Raw genomic sequence first — 17,573 nt, 5'->3', positions numbered from 1 at the left:
ACTGCATAATAGGTGATAAAATGTTGGCATTTTTCTTAATAACAATTCAAAAGTAATGCCAAAATTAAAATGCGCAAGAAATTTTTAAATAAATTGACAAGTGTGCAGACAAAATGGGTCAGACATAAAGTTTATTCTAAATAATCATCCCTATTTGTGATGTATTCACGTTTACAAGATTTAAACTCTGACAACATAAAAACGTAGTTCTCATCTGCAGTTTCAGTTGTCTTTCATCATATAGCTAGTTTCTTCCATTGAAATGCATTAACTTCGTTTTGAATTTCTTATGTTCTGTGTGCTTCCATATTTTAGCATGTTAGCATAGCCTATGGTTATGTCATCTAATTTTTTGTTGTTTGTATAGCTGATGCAGAAGAATTTGAAAACACATTGCAGAATTTATCACTTTCAATAAAGTCCCAGTGGCAATCAATGGAGTATTTTCAGGTACAGTTGCAGTGAAAAATTCTTAATTGCTTTGACTATGTTGAGGATAAACGGAAAATGTCATTAGCTGCATTGAAGTATTTTCAATTTATGCTTGTTATAGTTTATAGGAAAGTGAGTTTATTGTATTTAAATGATAATAAACTGATGTTGTAATGTCATTTGGGAAGATACGATAGCAACAAATAAATAAATATTCTAGACAATATGATTTTCTAGGATATTGCGGAGATCATTTGCTCAGATTCGCATTGTGTGGTGTTTTTTATCGAATGATTTCACTTATACAAAGAGCTACTATATTTAACTTTCACTGTATAATTATGTGGGTGAACATCCTGTGGTAATTGAGAAGTAGATTAGAGGACACTCAATAAAAGAGTTATTCCATTTTCATATGCTGTATAGCTTGCAAGTATGACTATTTGTTGTCTTTTGGGCAACTATTCACCTAGTGCATAATTGCTCCTATATGATTGATTGTCCCTCCATGACTGAATGAAATTGTATTTTATCTTGTTTCATTCTTAGTCACTTCCAGCACCCTGAAATTTTAAAATTTGCACGATAACAAGTAGCCTGAGCATGATGTGCCTAAATATATTCAGATTCAATGTTATGAAAGAGTAAATAATGCATTTTCATCATACTTCAGATGAAAATCCAAGTTGTACGTCTTTAATATTTTCTCACCTTACAACAAGTATTTTTCTGGCCATGTATTATCAAACAAGAGATTCATATACAATTTCTCAATTTTCCTTTTCAGATCTAAAAGTAGACAAAATGCTATAACAGGTTTACACTTGTTGTTATGTTTTAAATTTACTTGTTGGTAACATACTTGCAATAGTTTGTTAGAAACTATTGTTGACAACGAGTTTTTTTGTTCTAGATGTATTGAGAAGAGTAGTGGATTTCAATCATGTATTTGTTGTTATTGATGAGTGGCAAAATGATTATAATTCAACCTACACACCTTTCCATCAACAAATTTGTAGAAAAGATCATAATAGTTATGGAAAATAACTTTTGCATTATTACACATTCCATGTATATTTATTGAACACTATTGTACATCAATAATATGAACTTATCTTGTAATGTCTATAGTCAGCATACAATGTCTATTGTTATGTTCAATAATATTTGTTATCTGACAATGTATTGGATGTTTGTATTAAGCTTTTGTCATTCTCTGGTAGTTGTAATGTTGGTTGGTTGATTGTTGTGTTCCTCTTGGCAACCATTGATTCCTTTACATGAGACCTGTACTGTCAAGGAAGGGAGTATGTTGTAGACTTGTAGTCAGATGAATTGTAATCCTTGGTTGACTATCCCTGATCTTCTTCTCTGTAATAATTCCATGAGTGATTAAAGACATGTTTTACTCCTATATCTGATATGTGCTGTTATCTTAACTATTACTTCATGAATTTAATTTGTCAGATATAGCACTCAACAATGTACCTACCAAATATTAATGTAAATACTATGCAAAATCTCTGCAAATATTGTTTGGATTAATATCTTTAATCCAATCATGCAAAACGCCAAAGTTTTCGTGCATCCAAATACTAACCTTAATACCCAATTCTTAAATGGATTCACAAATAGAAGATAACTTCAGATTGATGGATTTTTTTTAAACCCTAGATCTTAAAATTGCGTACACAACAACATTGATTTAACTATTTTAACCATGTCTAACAATCCCATCAATTAGATTTAGATGTATATATTTTACTCAAGTTTGATGAAGACCTATAAATCTCTTCAACATTTACATATTTATGTTAATAATTCACATCTAATTCACATCTCCTCACATTCTATAGTAATATCCACACCCAAATTAGCATAGTTACACCGCCTTGGGCGATGGGGGGACAAGGGAATAGGGGGACAAGTTTCTAAGATGGGGGAACAAAGGGGCCTTAATTTGGGGATGATAAGGGGATGGCGGTGGGGGACCGGGGTTGTATATACTATACATATGGTACTTAAAATGCTAGTTATGAAAAGACGTATTGCAATATAAGATATATGCAAAAGAGTAAATTTTTGAACATTGCATTGAATCGGAACATCAAACATCGAACATAAATAGTCAAATCAGCAAATAGTTAACACCAGGATGTTCCCCTATCCTCGGTGGAGGTGGTGGAATCTGGTGGCGTTGTTGTGGATGGGGGAACATAGTTCCTAAGTGCTTGGTTCCCCAGTGCATGGGGCAAAAAGAGGGGGGGACGCATACTTGTGTTACTTTGCAAATTATAAATTGGGTTCATAAACATGCATATATTTCACAAAATCTTATATTATACTAAATAGATCTAAAACCACTACATTATGTTGGTACAATATAATAATAAAATTAACAAATAAAAAAAAATTGAAATATGTTGAGGTTGGAGAGGTAGCAGTTTTATTCTAGGGTTTCTACTAGCACTGGTTAACAAATGACACCTCTTCATTAGCAGACGATGGCTATGATGATTTGGAGAGCTGCTTTGTTATCTTTTTTGGTTGGGTTGTGATTTCTACATCGGTGGTTTCTGGGCTTCCGACTTTTCCTAGCTTGGGCAGTTCAAAGTTTGGCGCCTTTCCTGTTGTGTTTGAGTGTGAGGTCTTGATTCTGTTTTCAGCCAGAGTTTTTGTAGTGGTGCTCGCTTGTGGAAAAGATGTTGATTGTCCTCTCTCTGTCCCTCCATGGGACTTGAAGGCTCTTTGCTAGATTGCTTCGATGTTTTTGTTTCCTTTGAAATTTGTGGCTTTGTCTTTGGAGTTGCGCGTGTTGGAGATGAGGCTTTGTTTATCTTTGTCTTTTGGAGATTTTTGGTCGCTTTGTAGTAAGATCTTCGTGTTTGTGTTTGTTTGGTATCATTTGAGTGTCGTCACCTTCCTGGCATTTGGTGCCCCTTCTTGGTTGGCGAGTGGTCTCCATTGACTTTGAATCTACATGTTTAAAGACAAAGATTTTTGGGTCCTTTTTGGTTTTCTTATCTTTTGTTGGCATTCTTTGCGAATGCATGGGTTCTTTGTTGCTTCAATAGTTTGTGATTCCCCTTTGTGTGTTTGAGGGCTTTCACTTAATGCTGAAGCTTCTTTGGCTCCGCTCTTGTTTCTTCTCCATTTTCACTTTTGAGAAAGTTTTTGGGTGTGACTTTTGTTGGTTCCCCTTGTGAGGCACTTTTGGTGATCCTTGATTCCTTTGTGGTTCATTTGTGCCTTTTGGTTAGATGTTTTCAGTGTTTGAGACTAGATTCTTTTTGAGGTTAACTTTCCTTGGTTTTTGTGATTTGTGTCTTGGGAGCTGTGGGTTCTTTTTATTGAAGATTCTGCAATGGATGTTGTTGTACTGGCCTTTCACTAGTGGTATTTTGGGTGGAGTGGTGTGTCTTAGATGGCTTGTTTTGCTAGCAAATGGATTCAACTTAGTAGGGATCATCTAGAGTTGGAACTTGCTCCTATTGAGGTGGGCTGTTTTTATGTGTCCTCAACTAGGTGGTGGCTCATTCACATTCATTTTTTCCTCTCTCTTTTGCCTTGTAGGGGTGATTACTCATCCTATTTAGGTGGATTAAGGCATGCGATAGTTGGAGAATGTGTTTGTTTTTGGCTTCTCCTGGTTATGTTTACTCAACTTCTAGTATGCTTTTAAATCGTGGATCCATTCCTTTCTTTTCACTTCTTTGCTATCCCTATAGAGGTGGGTCTTTCTTCTATTGAGCTAGAGAGCAGTTCTGGAGAGTTGGGAATGCTTGGAGTGAGAGACCCAAGTTTTCCTTATTGAAACTGGTAGTGGTCTCTCATTTGGTGTTATTCCTCTTGACTATGCCTATAGAGGTGATGCCCTTCCCTATTGAGGTGGGAAGGTTTTTTGTTGATGAGTTGAAGGTAATTTTTGGAGTGGCTGGTGATGGTTTATGGATCCCCTTGACTCCCTTTAATAACTAAATCTTATAAGAAAACAGGATCTGGTGCCTCTTAATAACTAAACCTTTAAGAAAATTACAACTGAATTTTTTATCGTGTTCTAACTTAAATTTGGTGATGATTATATGTATTGATTTTTCAATATATGGCTTACTTTAAATTATTATCATTTTAATAGAAATGGAACCACTACAGCTAATTTTTAATCAGTGGTTCAAAGGATGAGAAGTGTTTATCGACGCAAGCATCGACATCTTATTTGACTTACAATGAGTGGGACAAACCATTCTAGATCAGTGGGGGAAATACCATCTTTATAATCGATGTATCTGGGATTTGTATATTAGGTGCTCTGGAAAAAGTGGGCCATTTTTAACCAATTCAATTTATCCCTTCAACTGAATCTCTGCAATAATTAACTACAGAAATTATTCACTAGTAACAACAAAAGAAATTCACTAGAAGATATGGAGGTCCTTGTCTTCCTAAGAAAGATTGGCAAAGCCATAGAAAGGCTGAGAAGTGTTTGTGGACACAGTTATCCACATCTTATTTGATTTACTATGAGAGGGACATACCATCCTAGATCAATGGCGGAAATACCTTCTTTAAAATTGATATCTCTGGGATTTGAATAGTGGGTGGTCTGGAAGGGGCAGGCTATTCTAATCAATTCCACTTGTGCCTTCATCCAAATGTGTGCAATAATTCACTGTAGAAATTCTTCATTACTAACAATGAAAATAAGAATCGCAAGAAGAAATGGAGGTCCTTGACTTCTGAAGAAAGATTGGTGAAGCCATACAAAGCACTTGCTGAAAAGCAGTATGTAGACAATGTGTTGGGCTGATGGGTCCCTGCTTGGAATTGAAATATTCCCATCAAAGGTTGATGAGGAAGCCAAAATGAAGAAACCTGCAGACATCCTAAGCCAATTGAATTATAATAGAAAAGAAGAAGTAAAATGAAGTCTGAGGAGGTAACTATAATGTAGATCTTGATCTAACTGTTCTTTGGTCCAATGCATATGTAGGTAAGTTGCCAAAACATGTCGATTTGAATGCCAGTAGCTAATATGAGATAAGCTTTGCCCCGAGTGATAGCAACAACTTAAATCAACTTTGAGTCATAATCAAACATGACTACTGAAGGCTCCTTCTTTATGGCAAAAGGAAGTTTTACTAATTTATTTAAATCCAACAGAGCAATGTTTAGTTTTCAGTGAAGCAGTTCTGACTTCTCAACATCTCTTTTTTCCTTTGACTTGTATATCGTTTTGCCAATTGTCAGTTTCTGCCACTGAACTTAAGAATGTCCATGTTTACATATACAGCCTATAAACAAATTGCCTGTCACCAATAGTAGCTTTGGGAACTAGTTTACTTTCACAGATTGTATTGGTTATATATTGTTCATAGCCTTGCAACTTATATGGTACAGTATGAATATGCCACGCTTGTAACTCAATAGATATGCATGCTTAAAGTTATTGGTTGCTTTCCTTGTGTCCTTGACTTTACCTTGTTGAAAGGTCTGAATACGTACATATTTTGGTTTGAACATCCTTTCTAGAGAGAATCTTTAGTGTCTTACATGTCTGGTAACCTTGATTTTTACATGGATAGCCTTTTGCTCCTCTCAAATTAGATTGTGTTTGAAAATTACTATTCCCATATAGCGAAGAGACTAAGACAAGTTTTTTTGAAGGATATCACCTCAATGCAATGATTTAGTAATAATGCCTTATACAAGGGTCTTTTGTACATGCTTTTTATACTTCTTTAATGCAAATCCCCTTCAAAGACACATCATTTTCCAAAGGTCATGGCATTTTTTGTAGATTCTTTTGTCTGGTCTAGAAAGTAAGCTTGGGATGAATGTCTTCAAATACAGAAGCACATAAATATTTCCTGTGCTCTAATTTCCTCCTAGGTGGAAAGGGTAACATGGATGCATGTACTTTGAAGTTCCTCTGTCATTCTTTAGGCAGATTCTGCAATTCTTATTGTCACAATGGCAAATGATTCTTTATCACAGATGTGATATCTTCTCTGAATTGCTGAAAGAATATTCCATTATTAGAGGTCCAATTTCTCTGGACGAACCATTTAATATTAGTTGGAACAATAAGATTCAAAGCTATAGGTTACCCCCTTGAATTATTCTGCATGCTTGGTTACTTATGTGAGTGTCTTATCTTATATTTTGTAATAATTAATCACATCAAACGAATGACTTTATATCTTTGAGACTCAATTAAGATCAAACACTCTGCATCTGTTCTATGAGTTTATTTTTAATCAAGTATTCTTTCTGTTACTTTGGACATCATTTTTTAGATTTTTTTTAATGATTTTTAGGATTGTTAATGTTGATGCTTCACAGATTCAAGTGATACTTATTGATAAAATTGGAAATAGAATTTAAAATTTCTATAAAAAAGTGATTGATTCTAGAGGGACTAAATGATTTTGTCTCTAACTAAGCCATGCCAATTATTTCAAACCATGTAACATCTTATGCCATAGCAATGCAGGATTATGTTCATGCTCATGGACACCATCTATGGCAAGAAGAGTTCTCTCGAGTAGTCACAAATAATACAGAGCAGGTCAGCATACTAAATACTGCAGAATATTGTTTCCTGATTTCTGCTGGTCATGCTATGAAATTTAATAGTTCAATTCATCTATGAGCTATTTGTCTGGTCATCAATAGGAATGCAATGCCTATCTCAAGAGAACACTAGAACCACAGAGTGCAAGCCTTGACATCAAGTATCTTTCAACAGTATCAACATTCATGGGTAATTATTAGAAGTCCCTCTGTCCTTAATTGCTCATATCAAATATTGATAAAAGATAGGTAAAATTCAAGCACCCCGTGTCTGCCAAAGAGAAAAGGCAGTAAGGGGTAAGCTCTATTTACACCACAAAGAATGTTACATTTCACTTTGTTTGAATTTTCTATTTTGAGGCTTCCTATTAAAATGTTAAAATGTAATCCAAGTCTTACACTTTTTTCTATCCATTCAATATAAAGCATAACATATATAAACCTATTTGTGTAATCTAATTGAATGTCCTATTTTAAAAAAAAATAGATATATCCTATAACTCTCTTCATGAAAAAGGAACCATGAAATGAAGTGTACAAATTTCTCTGTTGTAAAATAGAAAAGATCTTAAAGTAAAATAAAAATGAAAATTCATTGAGATTGCGAGATATGACATACTTTTTTCATTTAATTTAATTGTTAGATGCAATCAAGATGTGATTATTATAGCTAGTATATCAAATAGACATTGTATAAAACGTGGTGCCTTCCACATGCCTGAAAGATAAAGCTAAAATTAGTAGTTTGTACTGGAGAAGATAAATGCCAGGAGTTCTTGTTGCAGCATACAAAGCTTGTTTTCTTTGGGGTGCAAAAATTGCAGGAACACTCTCTATTTCTCTGAAAATATATTAGTCAGCCTTGAAATTTACAAATATTTTTTTCTGTTGTTTCTCTCATGCATTCTTCCTCTTCTTCCACATCAAATTCCCTCTCTTGGCACATGGCCACACACAATTATGTCTCCTTCATGGCTGCTACAGCTTCCTCTTGGCTGAAGATAGAACCCACACTCATTCCCGTCTGTACGTAGTGTAGATGGAATTCTTTCTGCAATATGGAATGAACATATTAGTTAAGAATAATTATTTGGCGGGGTAATTTCAATTACTTCCAAATGGTTGCGGGTGGTTGCTGATAGTTGTTACTCTTAACCAACTACCTAATTCCATATATCTACTTATCCTCTCTCAGAAGGTAGCACTGTCTTAATTGTAAACATCACATTTGGAAAGAAAGATCGTATCCTTCTGCTATGTTTTTGTTATTATTACTTTATACCTGGTATTGTGATATGGTATGCTCTACTACAATGTTTACTTTAAGTAATTGACTTAGTTCCCTCTGAGAATCAACATTTTGGCATTGTTGACATACAAAGCATGGAGATCTAAACTGCCCAAGAGAATGGTGGCAAGTAGTATGATAGTGTAAGGGGCCAGCCCTATGAACGAATAAAAGTTCACAAATTTGAAGAAGAGAACACAGAGGTGGAGTTGACAGAAATCCTTATATATCTATGGGAAGTATCTATCAACTCATATGTTCAAAGGGAAGCCTCCACTAAGGGGTCCGTGAGAGTGACATTGGAATAGGGTTAAGAGTGAACAACAAAGTTGAGCATCTCTTGCTTAGGCCACCAAAATTTTCTACATATAATTTCTCAAATACTACAATACAAAGAAGGGAACCAAAGGGATGAGGAAGAGTAGGCAACAAGCCGGCATCGTACATCTGTCAATTAATGCCCATTTTACTAAACAAAGATAGAAGAAGACGCATTGTGCATACTCAGGAAGAGGGACAAATATCAAGGAGAAGATCTATCTGGATTGAGGAACAAGTGAAACGTGATGATGATTACAAAGAATCTTAAAGTCCACTAGAAAGAAAAAGTCAAAGTGTTAGCTGAACTCAAATTAGGGAGAAGCAAGAACCACACAGTAAGGCACAACACAACGTATGTGGTATGAGTGGGAGGAGATTGCTAGAAACTTGACAATCCTTGATTATGTAGAAGATGATCTTGACGACTAAGCAAGCAATGTATTTGTTCAAGCAATATTAGACAAAATGTCTCCGAAGACTTAAAGACCAACTCCACAGAGAGTAACTGATCAGTGAACATAGATTAATGAGCAACTATTTAATGTTTATCTTTGACATTTGGCATTGATCAATGCTCAAGCAAGATATATTCCTACTATGAAATGACATAGTTTTGCAATTTTGCACGTTTCTCTTTTGTTTGTATATATATCTAGAGAGAGAGAGAGAGAGTCACATGACCAAATGGAAAAAAATAAATTTACCCAAACCCATGGACCCGCATGTGAACCTAAATCCATCCACAAACCTAAATCGACAACTTCAGAGTTGTTGCCTTGCGTAATCCCAATAGGCTATGGGAAAATAAAATAGTAGATTAAGAGCCTTTTGATGTCTTACAGCTGGAAAAGGGGACACGACAAGCTTCCTCTTCTAATGTAAAAAGCTCTACTCCACATATGTTCTGTTTTGTGTTGTATAAAAATGTGCAATTGATATGCTAGTATGCTCTAACCTTTTAAAGTGTTCGACACTAACGATAATGTTAACTCTTTGCCCATTATTTTTACATGTTTACATTTTTTTTGTTCCAATTTATTTAAAAACTAGAATGTCAAAAAACAATGGAACTCTGGTGATTGGAGTCACTTAAGGCATTCCTATATCATTTAATGCTATCAAGTATAAACTAATTATGATCCAAGATTTGTTAATATTCCATAATGACAGATCTGAAATATTATCTAATTTTTTATAAAATAAAAAGGACTTTAACTTTTGGCTTCAACTTGTTAACCTTTCGTTAATGATTATATTACGTCTACTTTATTGATGCAGGGAGATTAGTACAACAAATTGTCCGTTTAACTGATCCTTCCCGGTCTATGTATCTTGCTCCTATGAGTGGGTGGTAAGAATTTATTCTTCTAACTCTTACTGTGCTTGTTTTGCGTTGATATGCTGTGTACCTAGTTGTTGCTCAGGTTTCGAACTCAGACAAGCTACTTAAGATAATTATAGATTAGTAATGAATTCATAAAATTAGACTGATACATGGAAAACATAGATTTAGAGATCAGAGTATAATGACTATATTGATAGCCAGCTTCTGTAGAATTTGATATGAGAAAAGCTTTAATTCATATTGAGAGAGAAAATGTTGTCCATATTGATTATTGCAATTTAACTGATGTATGCTATCCTTGAGTTTACGATTTAGATATTCCTAAATTAAAACAAATAACCATGGAGAGACAGAGAGAGAGAGAGAGAGAGAGAGAGAGAGAGAGAGAGAGAGAGAGAGAGAAGAGAGAGAGGTTTAGCTAACAAGTATAGAATCTCCATTTCCTCTGGCATACACAAAAGAATATTAGGATTTTATTGATGTTTGTCTTCAATATTTTGGTTTAGTTTCCTTTTTTCTTATCATGGATCCTTGGGATGTTACAAGAAATTCATGGACTGTACTAAGTGTAACATTTTTTACTGTTAGAAAGATCATTTATTAAATCCCATCATGCATGGATTCTCTAACCATCACAGCTTCTCTTTAGGTTTGATGCAGTGGGCCAAGAATTGGTTGGTTTACGATCTTTTACAATGCTCCAGTCCTGGTATGCTCTGATCATATCTAATTTGAGATACATATTTAGTGACAATCCTGTGGAGTTAATGTCAAATTCTAAACAAGGCAGTAGAATGTCTATCTATAATGAAAACATATTTGATGGCATTGATGTTAGTTTTAAAATATTGCAGGGAATAAGAAGTGCATAATTGACCAACAAGCATCGATTTGTAATTTACAATCTAATTAAACTGGAAGAAAATGAAAGAATGGAAGAACATAAGCAAATACTGAACTCATGAGCTTCGGGAATTAGAAAATTAACATGAGTGAACAAAAAATAAAGGAACTAAAGATGGTGCAACTATTCCACATGAGAACTGTGAAAGCGCCACAAGAAATCTGAAAAATAAGCAAGCTTAATCTAGTGGATTCACTATGATTAAGAGATAATACTAATGAAAATATCATTTCCCGTACAGTTGGCCCCAAGTACGCTATTAAGAGATGAGTAATATCATCTATAAGCCTCTCATGTTAATATTCTTAAGGAGAAACATAATTTCTTCTATGGGAATAATTGATTGTCACTGACCGGCACACTTGATGCCTCTAGAAACCCACCTCCTTCAACAAGCTAGCTTACTGCTCTGGGTTCAGGATCATTACACACACACATGCATATGCTTACATACATATATACATATATTAATATCTAAACAATATATATGTGTATACATGTACATATATAACTATATGATATGTATTATCTTTCAAAATTATCTTCATACCAGTAATTAATTGAATTATATTGATATATAATATATTCATAGATAGTTTAATATCAAACTCTGTTGAATTTACATGAAATTGGGTATTCATATTAAAATGATATCAATAGCAAATTTATATTGTCACTGTATAGTTGTGCCCAGGAATAGACTGAGTGCAAGGGATAAATGTGGATTTAAGGGCATGGGAGCGAATAAACTTTAGCCAATGAATAAAGATGGAAACCATTTATTAACTTTGCCGAAACCAAATAATTTGAGAGAGAATCCTGGGTAATGAAGAAAAATATGCAAAATTTGTCACGGGTTCTCCTGAAAACTGCCATGTCCCTGCAATAGTCAATTCAATGCTTAATGTGAACCATAAAAACTGCATTAAGGATGATGTGCTGGAAGGTAAAGAACTTTGAGACCACTGTTTACATTAGGACTCTATTGACTGTTTACATTAAGAGTAATTGCTGTTTATATTAAGAAATCACTGTTATTAAATAATGTAACTGCAGTCCGTAAATATTGCAAAAGCAATGAAAAGACACATCTCTTCAGCATAGTTACATTAAGGGACATGTCCATTCGTCCCTCTTAAGGGATATATATTGGCAATCCCTCATTTGTGGAATGACATGCATGAGAGACAGGAGAAAAGAAACACAAACCCACAGTGGTCTGTACAGAAAACTGGGAGCATATAGCAGTATTGAGAGGATATAAGACACTTGGAATGCTTGGTTAGAAATTTGAGATAAAAAACTTTGAAAAAGGGGTAAATAAATATGACAATGACCGAGCTGGGGTATGCAGGCATGCCCAATCCAAGAATAAAAAACAAATAAGGCCACCGACTATGGAGGGAATGGCCAAACTGAAAGTCAAGTAAAAAAAAAATTATAGATTAGATTTAATGAAAGAACTGTGGGCAATATCAACTGAAAATGACAAATGATAAACAAGCGCAAAGTTTTAAAATTCCTTGCAAGAACACTATTAGTAAAATAACATCTTGAAAAAAAAGCTGTAAGCTCAATGATAAGAGGAGAATAATATTTTAAAAGGATTTTTCAATGAAACTTGAATGAATTGATTAGTAATATTCTATAGATATTCAAACCAAAAAGAGATATTCAACTTGCAATAAGAATATTAGTGCTAAGTGCCTCTTGTTTTGGCGGCAAGCCTTTAAAAGGGAGTTAGATGAAAAAGTAATTATAATATATAAAACCTGCACACAAAAGATGTTAGAATAAGCTTAAAAACTACAAAAAACTCTTATCTCAAAAAATGTCTCCAAATACGGTGAGCTCCAATGAATGGCTTCCTTCAACACAAGAACTCAAAGCAGGGATTAGCACTTATGATCCGATACCATGTAAGAAAAAGATAAAGAAGAGCAAGGAAACTAAATCAACCCAAGTGAGTGAAGTGAGAAGAGGTGTTACCATGAAACAACCAAGTTCCAAGAGCATACACCAAATGAATGAATGAATGAAGGATTTTAATGACGTCCACAAGACCATCGGTCTAAGGGACCATAGATTAGAAGCATTAATTCTAATTCTTTTCTAGATCCAACCACTTGCTATGAATCTTGACAATCGAGTCAGCAGTTTGTCCTATCTTATTATCATTGAACAAATTGTGTAAGCTTATAAGATGACCTTGTATTGGGCCTGAATATTCTCATATGCCTTGCACTCAGTAAGAAAGTGACATTCCATCTCAACCACACCTTTCTCGCAGAACTTACAGATTCTCTCCTCCCACTTCTCTTTAGGCTTCTCCCATCTACCGGTCTCGCATTTGAGATGATGTGATCCAGTCCTCAACTGAGCAATTAACATCCTAGCCTTACTATTAATAGCTGACCCCAGATATCATTGATCCCCATGCCCCATGAAAGGATTGAAAACATTGATATAATGTGTTTTTTTTGTGATCCATGTTAAGAGGCCACATGGCAGTTTGGAATTTTCCCATGACAGACTTCTTTATTTCTGTGTTGGTGGTAGGACACTCTTGCAACTTGATATTCCATGTGTTTAATGATTTTATGTTTTGTTTCATCCAAGTCTTCTTCTTATGAGCCAAGTCCTCTTTCATTGCAATTTTGGGCCAACATTTGCTATCCATGTTGTCAAGTTTCCTTAAATAACTTATGAGCCGAGCTATGGCAGCCACCTCCAATAGGTACATGCCAGTTTCTGCTAACAAGATTTCATAAGATACAGAAGCCTTGACTTTGATATTAGTAGTGATTAGGTGTTTTTGGGTTCTCTCTAGTTGTCTCCACCCACACTTTGTCATGTTGTTTTTGTAAAGTTTCAGCGAATTCTATGACTGAATATAGACTAGATTCGATCTTCTTCTTCTCCTTGTGATTGCTGAGAATAACTTCAAAGTATTGCCTTCAATTGAATTAGAAATGTAATTCAGAATTCTGTCTTTTAATTCTGCAATTCATATGTGGGCAGTAATGACTAAGGAGCAGATTTGTCTTTGTTCTTGTGTGCCCTTAGACTTCATCCTTACCCTCTATAAGTATAGGAATCAAGAGACATGTCCTTAGAAAGGACATGTCTCTTCAAAAGTTTATTTGCCTAACCTCTAGAAGTCAATGACTTTCCAAGAATAATTAAGTTTAACCACAAACATAAACAATGATGTTTAGATTAGTCTTAAACCAAAATCATAAGGATAGGTGCTGATCTTATAAAGGAAACAATGCAATGACTTAGTCCTATACTTATCATGCTATATTAGATCAGATCGATCTGTTATCAGATTAGTATGCTTAACAAGTTACAGAATTAACAGTTTCTCCCAAACCTCGCAACCATAAAGAACAACTGGAGTGACCATCAAACCAAATAGAGTTTTCTTGGTCTTCCAATCCCATAGCTCGATATTTCTACATTTGTTTTGCAATAGATATAGCGCTTTCCATCCCCCTGTATCCTTTTAACTCTACGAGTCTCCCAGCTAAGCTTCTGGTTGAAGTCAATCCCTAAATATTTGTATTCTTTCACCTTTTCTAATGGCCTGACTTCAAAAAGAAAATCTGAATGTTCCTCCTTTCTTTTCAAAGAGAAAATCATGATTTTCATCTTGGAATTGTTCACTTGCATCCCCACTTCCTGATAGAAGTGCTCTAATGCCTTTAAGTGATCTTTTAATCCCTAAGAAATTTTTAATATGAAGATTAGATCATCTGCGTAAATAAGAAGTTTCACCACATAGCCAGCTAACTGGACCTCTTCCCCATAAATTTCATTTAGCCAAGCTTCTAATTTATCAACATATAAGCCAAACAAAGTGGGGGATAACGGACATCCTTTTCTTCACTCCAATGTCACTCCCAAAACACTTAGACATTCCCTCTTTAGCTCTGATTTTTGCTCTAACTTTATCATAATGTCTATGCACTGCTGCTTTGTATACATTCGGGATGCCTAATTCTTCTTTTCCATAGCTTGTCTCTAGGCACCATATCAAAGGCTTTCTTGAATTCTATGAAGCAACAAAAAGCTTCTCCTCCCTCGCTGTCCCATTCTCGATCAAATGCCTAAGAGTGACGCAATGATCAATAGTAGAATGTCTTGGTCTGAAACTTGCTTGTCCTTTTTCTCTTTTTCCTTCCATTTCTGCCCATTTTCTGATCCTGTGTTCCACCATGCTCCCAAAAAGTTTTCCAAATAGAGGGTTGACCATTATAGTGCAGTAATTAGATGGGTTGTTAACATCCCCACTCTTAAATAAAGGTATAACCACACTAGTGGTCCAATCATCCAGAAAGCCATCCTGAATGACCCTGTTAAAGATCCTCATTATGGGAGGAGCTAAAAGATCAACTCCCCATTTCAAAAATTCAGCTTGCAATCCCTCTATGTCACTTGCCTTGTCATTTCCTTACTTGTTTATTCCAAGTTTGATGTGCTCTACTGTGAAGAGCTCAGAAGAAGATGTCACCACGAGAGATGGTTCTTTCCCCTCCATGCACTCATAAACTAACTTCTCATATTCTAACCAATGGGCAGCAGTGATATTGTTTTCGTTTTGTTCTTTTCTTTGCTTCAATTCTTTCCAAAAGTCTTTGGGATTGTGTTTGCTATGGGCTAATAACTCCTCCCATCTAGCATTTACATAATCTCTTTTTTTTGACTGAACCAACCCCACATATTTTTTGTTGTCCTCTTTGTTTGTATACTTGCATTTCAAAGATCTCTTGGCTGCCTTGCACTCCTCGTCATACCACGGGTTAGCAGGACAAGTATTTGTAGCCCTCTTTTTACTGCGAGATCTTTTTACATTCTTTTAGTGCTTTGTGAAGAATAGGGATAACCAAGCTGCTGTGTACATGTTCTCGATCAATGTTGATCCATTCATTCGTGCTATTTGTCTCAAGAAATTGTTGTTTGAGAGCAGCCCTGAATATGTCGTTGTTTGTTTTAATTAATGAGTATTCTCCCACTACTAGTGCCTTCCTTTTCCATGTGGAAGTCACGTTCATTATGCAAGTTATATGGAACCAAGTCCAAATTAAAATAAAGAGGCATGTGATCAGATTTCATTTATATAGGAGCATCCCCAACATTGAAATCTATCATGCTAGAAATCCAGTTTTGAGAACAAATCACATAGTCGACCACGCTCTGACCATTGTATGTTTTGCACATGATATCCCTCGATGTTGGCTAGCTGCTCATGCCATTGCAAATAACCATGCCAAAAAGACTACACATCCCCAAAAGTTGTGTCCCGAAATGTGGATGCCCCCTTTGTAGTCTTGAGAGGTTCTCATCCAAGAGTGTTCATCATTTTCTTCTAACCATAAAGGGTTATCTTCTCCTCCTTTTATGTTCAATTGCAACGATTGGTTATTTTCTGTCCTAGCATTGAAGTCTCCGACAAGCGTAATTGCCCCTGAGTTGTTGAATAGAGATATGTCCTTTTTAAATGAAGCAAATGGGTCTTTGCTGTCCAAGTTTTGTCTCTTGTACAGTTTAGAAAGCAAAAAAGGAGACAAGATTCTGAAAGGGGAAAGCAAATAAAACCCCTTTTGAATATTATGAATGAAGGCAAAGGCCTATTGGGGAGTGTAATGTCCCCTCTTGAGGCAATAAAGTATTCTAGGTGGTTATCTCCACTACACTTTATACGATGCCAATCAATTATAATTAAAAAAAAAATTATTAGAAGTTGATTTCTAGATATTATAGAATATGTTGTCGGGAATTATCTAGTGTACGGGCATTACATGCTTATGAATTGGTTGATAAGAATGTGAAGATGTATTAGTTATGGTTGACAATCTTATGTAAAAATTATATTTCTTTGAACTATGGCTTTAAATATATGTTTTAGATAAAAATGTTTGCAACAAGGGCTGAGATTATTAATATAACAAGTTATATGTAACTTGCATAGTATTGTTTAGAAACAATATGTACTTTTAAAAAATGTTTTCCCTCAAGAGTGAATGTTGTATTTGACTTATATTTCGTTGTCTATGTTACACATAGATGTCTCTTATTTGCACTATACACAGGTATTGATAACGTCAATAGTTATTTTCTTAGGAGCTATTTGCTTTCACTGTTCGGGTGTCACAGATTAGATAAAATTTGTCAGTGTCTTCCCCTATCACTAGTATGATGATCTACGTCTTACCTTCTTGTGGTTCAAGTATGATATTGCATATCTTGTTAGAGAAATAGGTCTTCTCCGTATAGTCAACAATAAGGCAAGTATCGTGGACTTCTACTTATTTCTTCACGCAAAATCCTTCTTTATCCTTGGAATGATGGAATGTTTGGGTGTATCAACTTGGCTACCTTGCAGATATAGAGCTCCGAGTGCTTATGCTTGGATGTGTTTGAAACTTAGCTCCAACTTTAAACATGTAAGAAGACATTGTAATTATGTCTGCTCCTTTTTCCAGTGATGGTAGTAAGACCATGTTTGATGATTATCTGCCCTCACACTGGTTTTGTTCGAGTATTATGCAACTGTGTTTGGCAACTTCTGCACAGAGTTTGGTATCCAATGTTGATGTGCCTCCCTTGATAGAAGAATGCCTCTTCTTTAAATCCCAAATCCTTATTCGATGGCCCTTTTTAATATGTCTTCTTCATTCGAAACATTGAGATGCATTGCAGGAGTC

General features: G+C 35.1%; 1 protein-coding gene across 7 annotated transcripts in view; it reads left to right on the top strand.

Moving 5' to 3' along the window:
* Positions 1-17,573, top strand: part of LOC149568454 (uncharacterized) — a 334,059-nt gene that overhangs the window by 236,433 nt on the left and 80,053 nt on the right. For all 7 annotated transcript variants that reach the window (XM_089821382.1, XM_089821379.1, XM_089821377.1 and 4 more), the window contains 5 exons: positions 368-450; positions 6,926-7,000; positions 7,108-7,195; positions 9,893-9,965; positions 10,609-10,668. In XM_089821382.1, the coding sequence (XP_089677508.1) occupies positions 368-450; positions 6,926-7,000; positions 7,108-7,195; positions 9,893-9,965; positions 10,609-10,668 (379 nt within the window). The remainder of the gene's footprint in view (positions 1-367; positions 451-6,925; positions 7,001-7,107; positions 7,196-9,892; positions 9,966-10,608; positions 10,669-17,573) is intronic.

The sequence above is a fragment of the Cupressus sempervirens genome, chromosome 3 (genome assembly GCF_028749045.1).
Source record: "Cupressus sempervirens isolate cs-2001-9-10 chromosome 3, ASM2874904v1, whole genome shotgun sequence".
NCBI classification, from domain to species: Eukaryota; Viridiplantae; Streptophyta; class Pinopsida; order Cupressales; family Cupressaceae; genus Cupressus; species Cupressus sempervirens.
The sequence above is the reverse complement of the archived record's forward strand: the minus strand, read 5'-3'. Positions and strand labels throughout refer to the sequence as shown.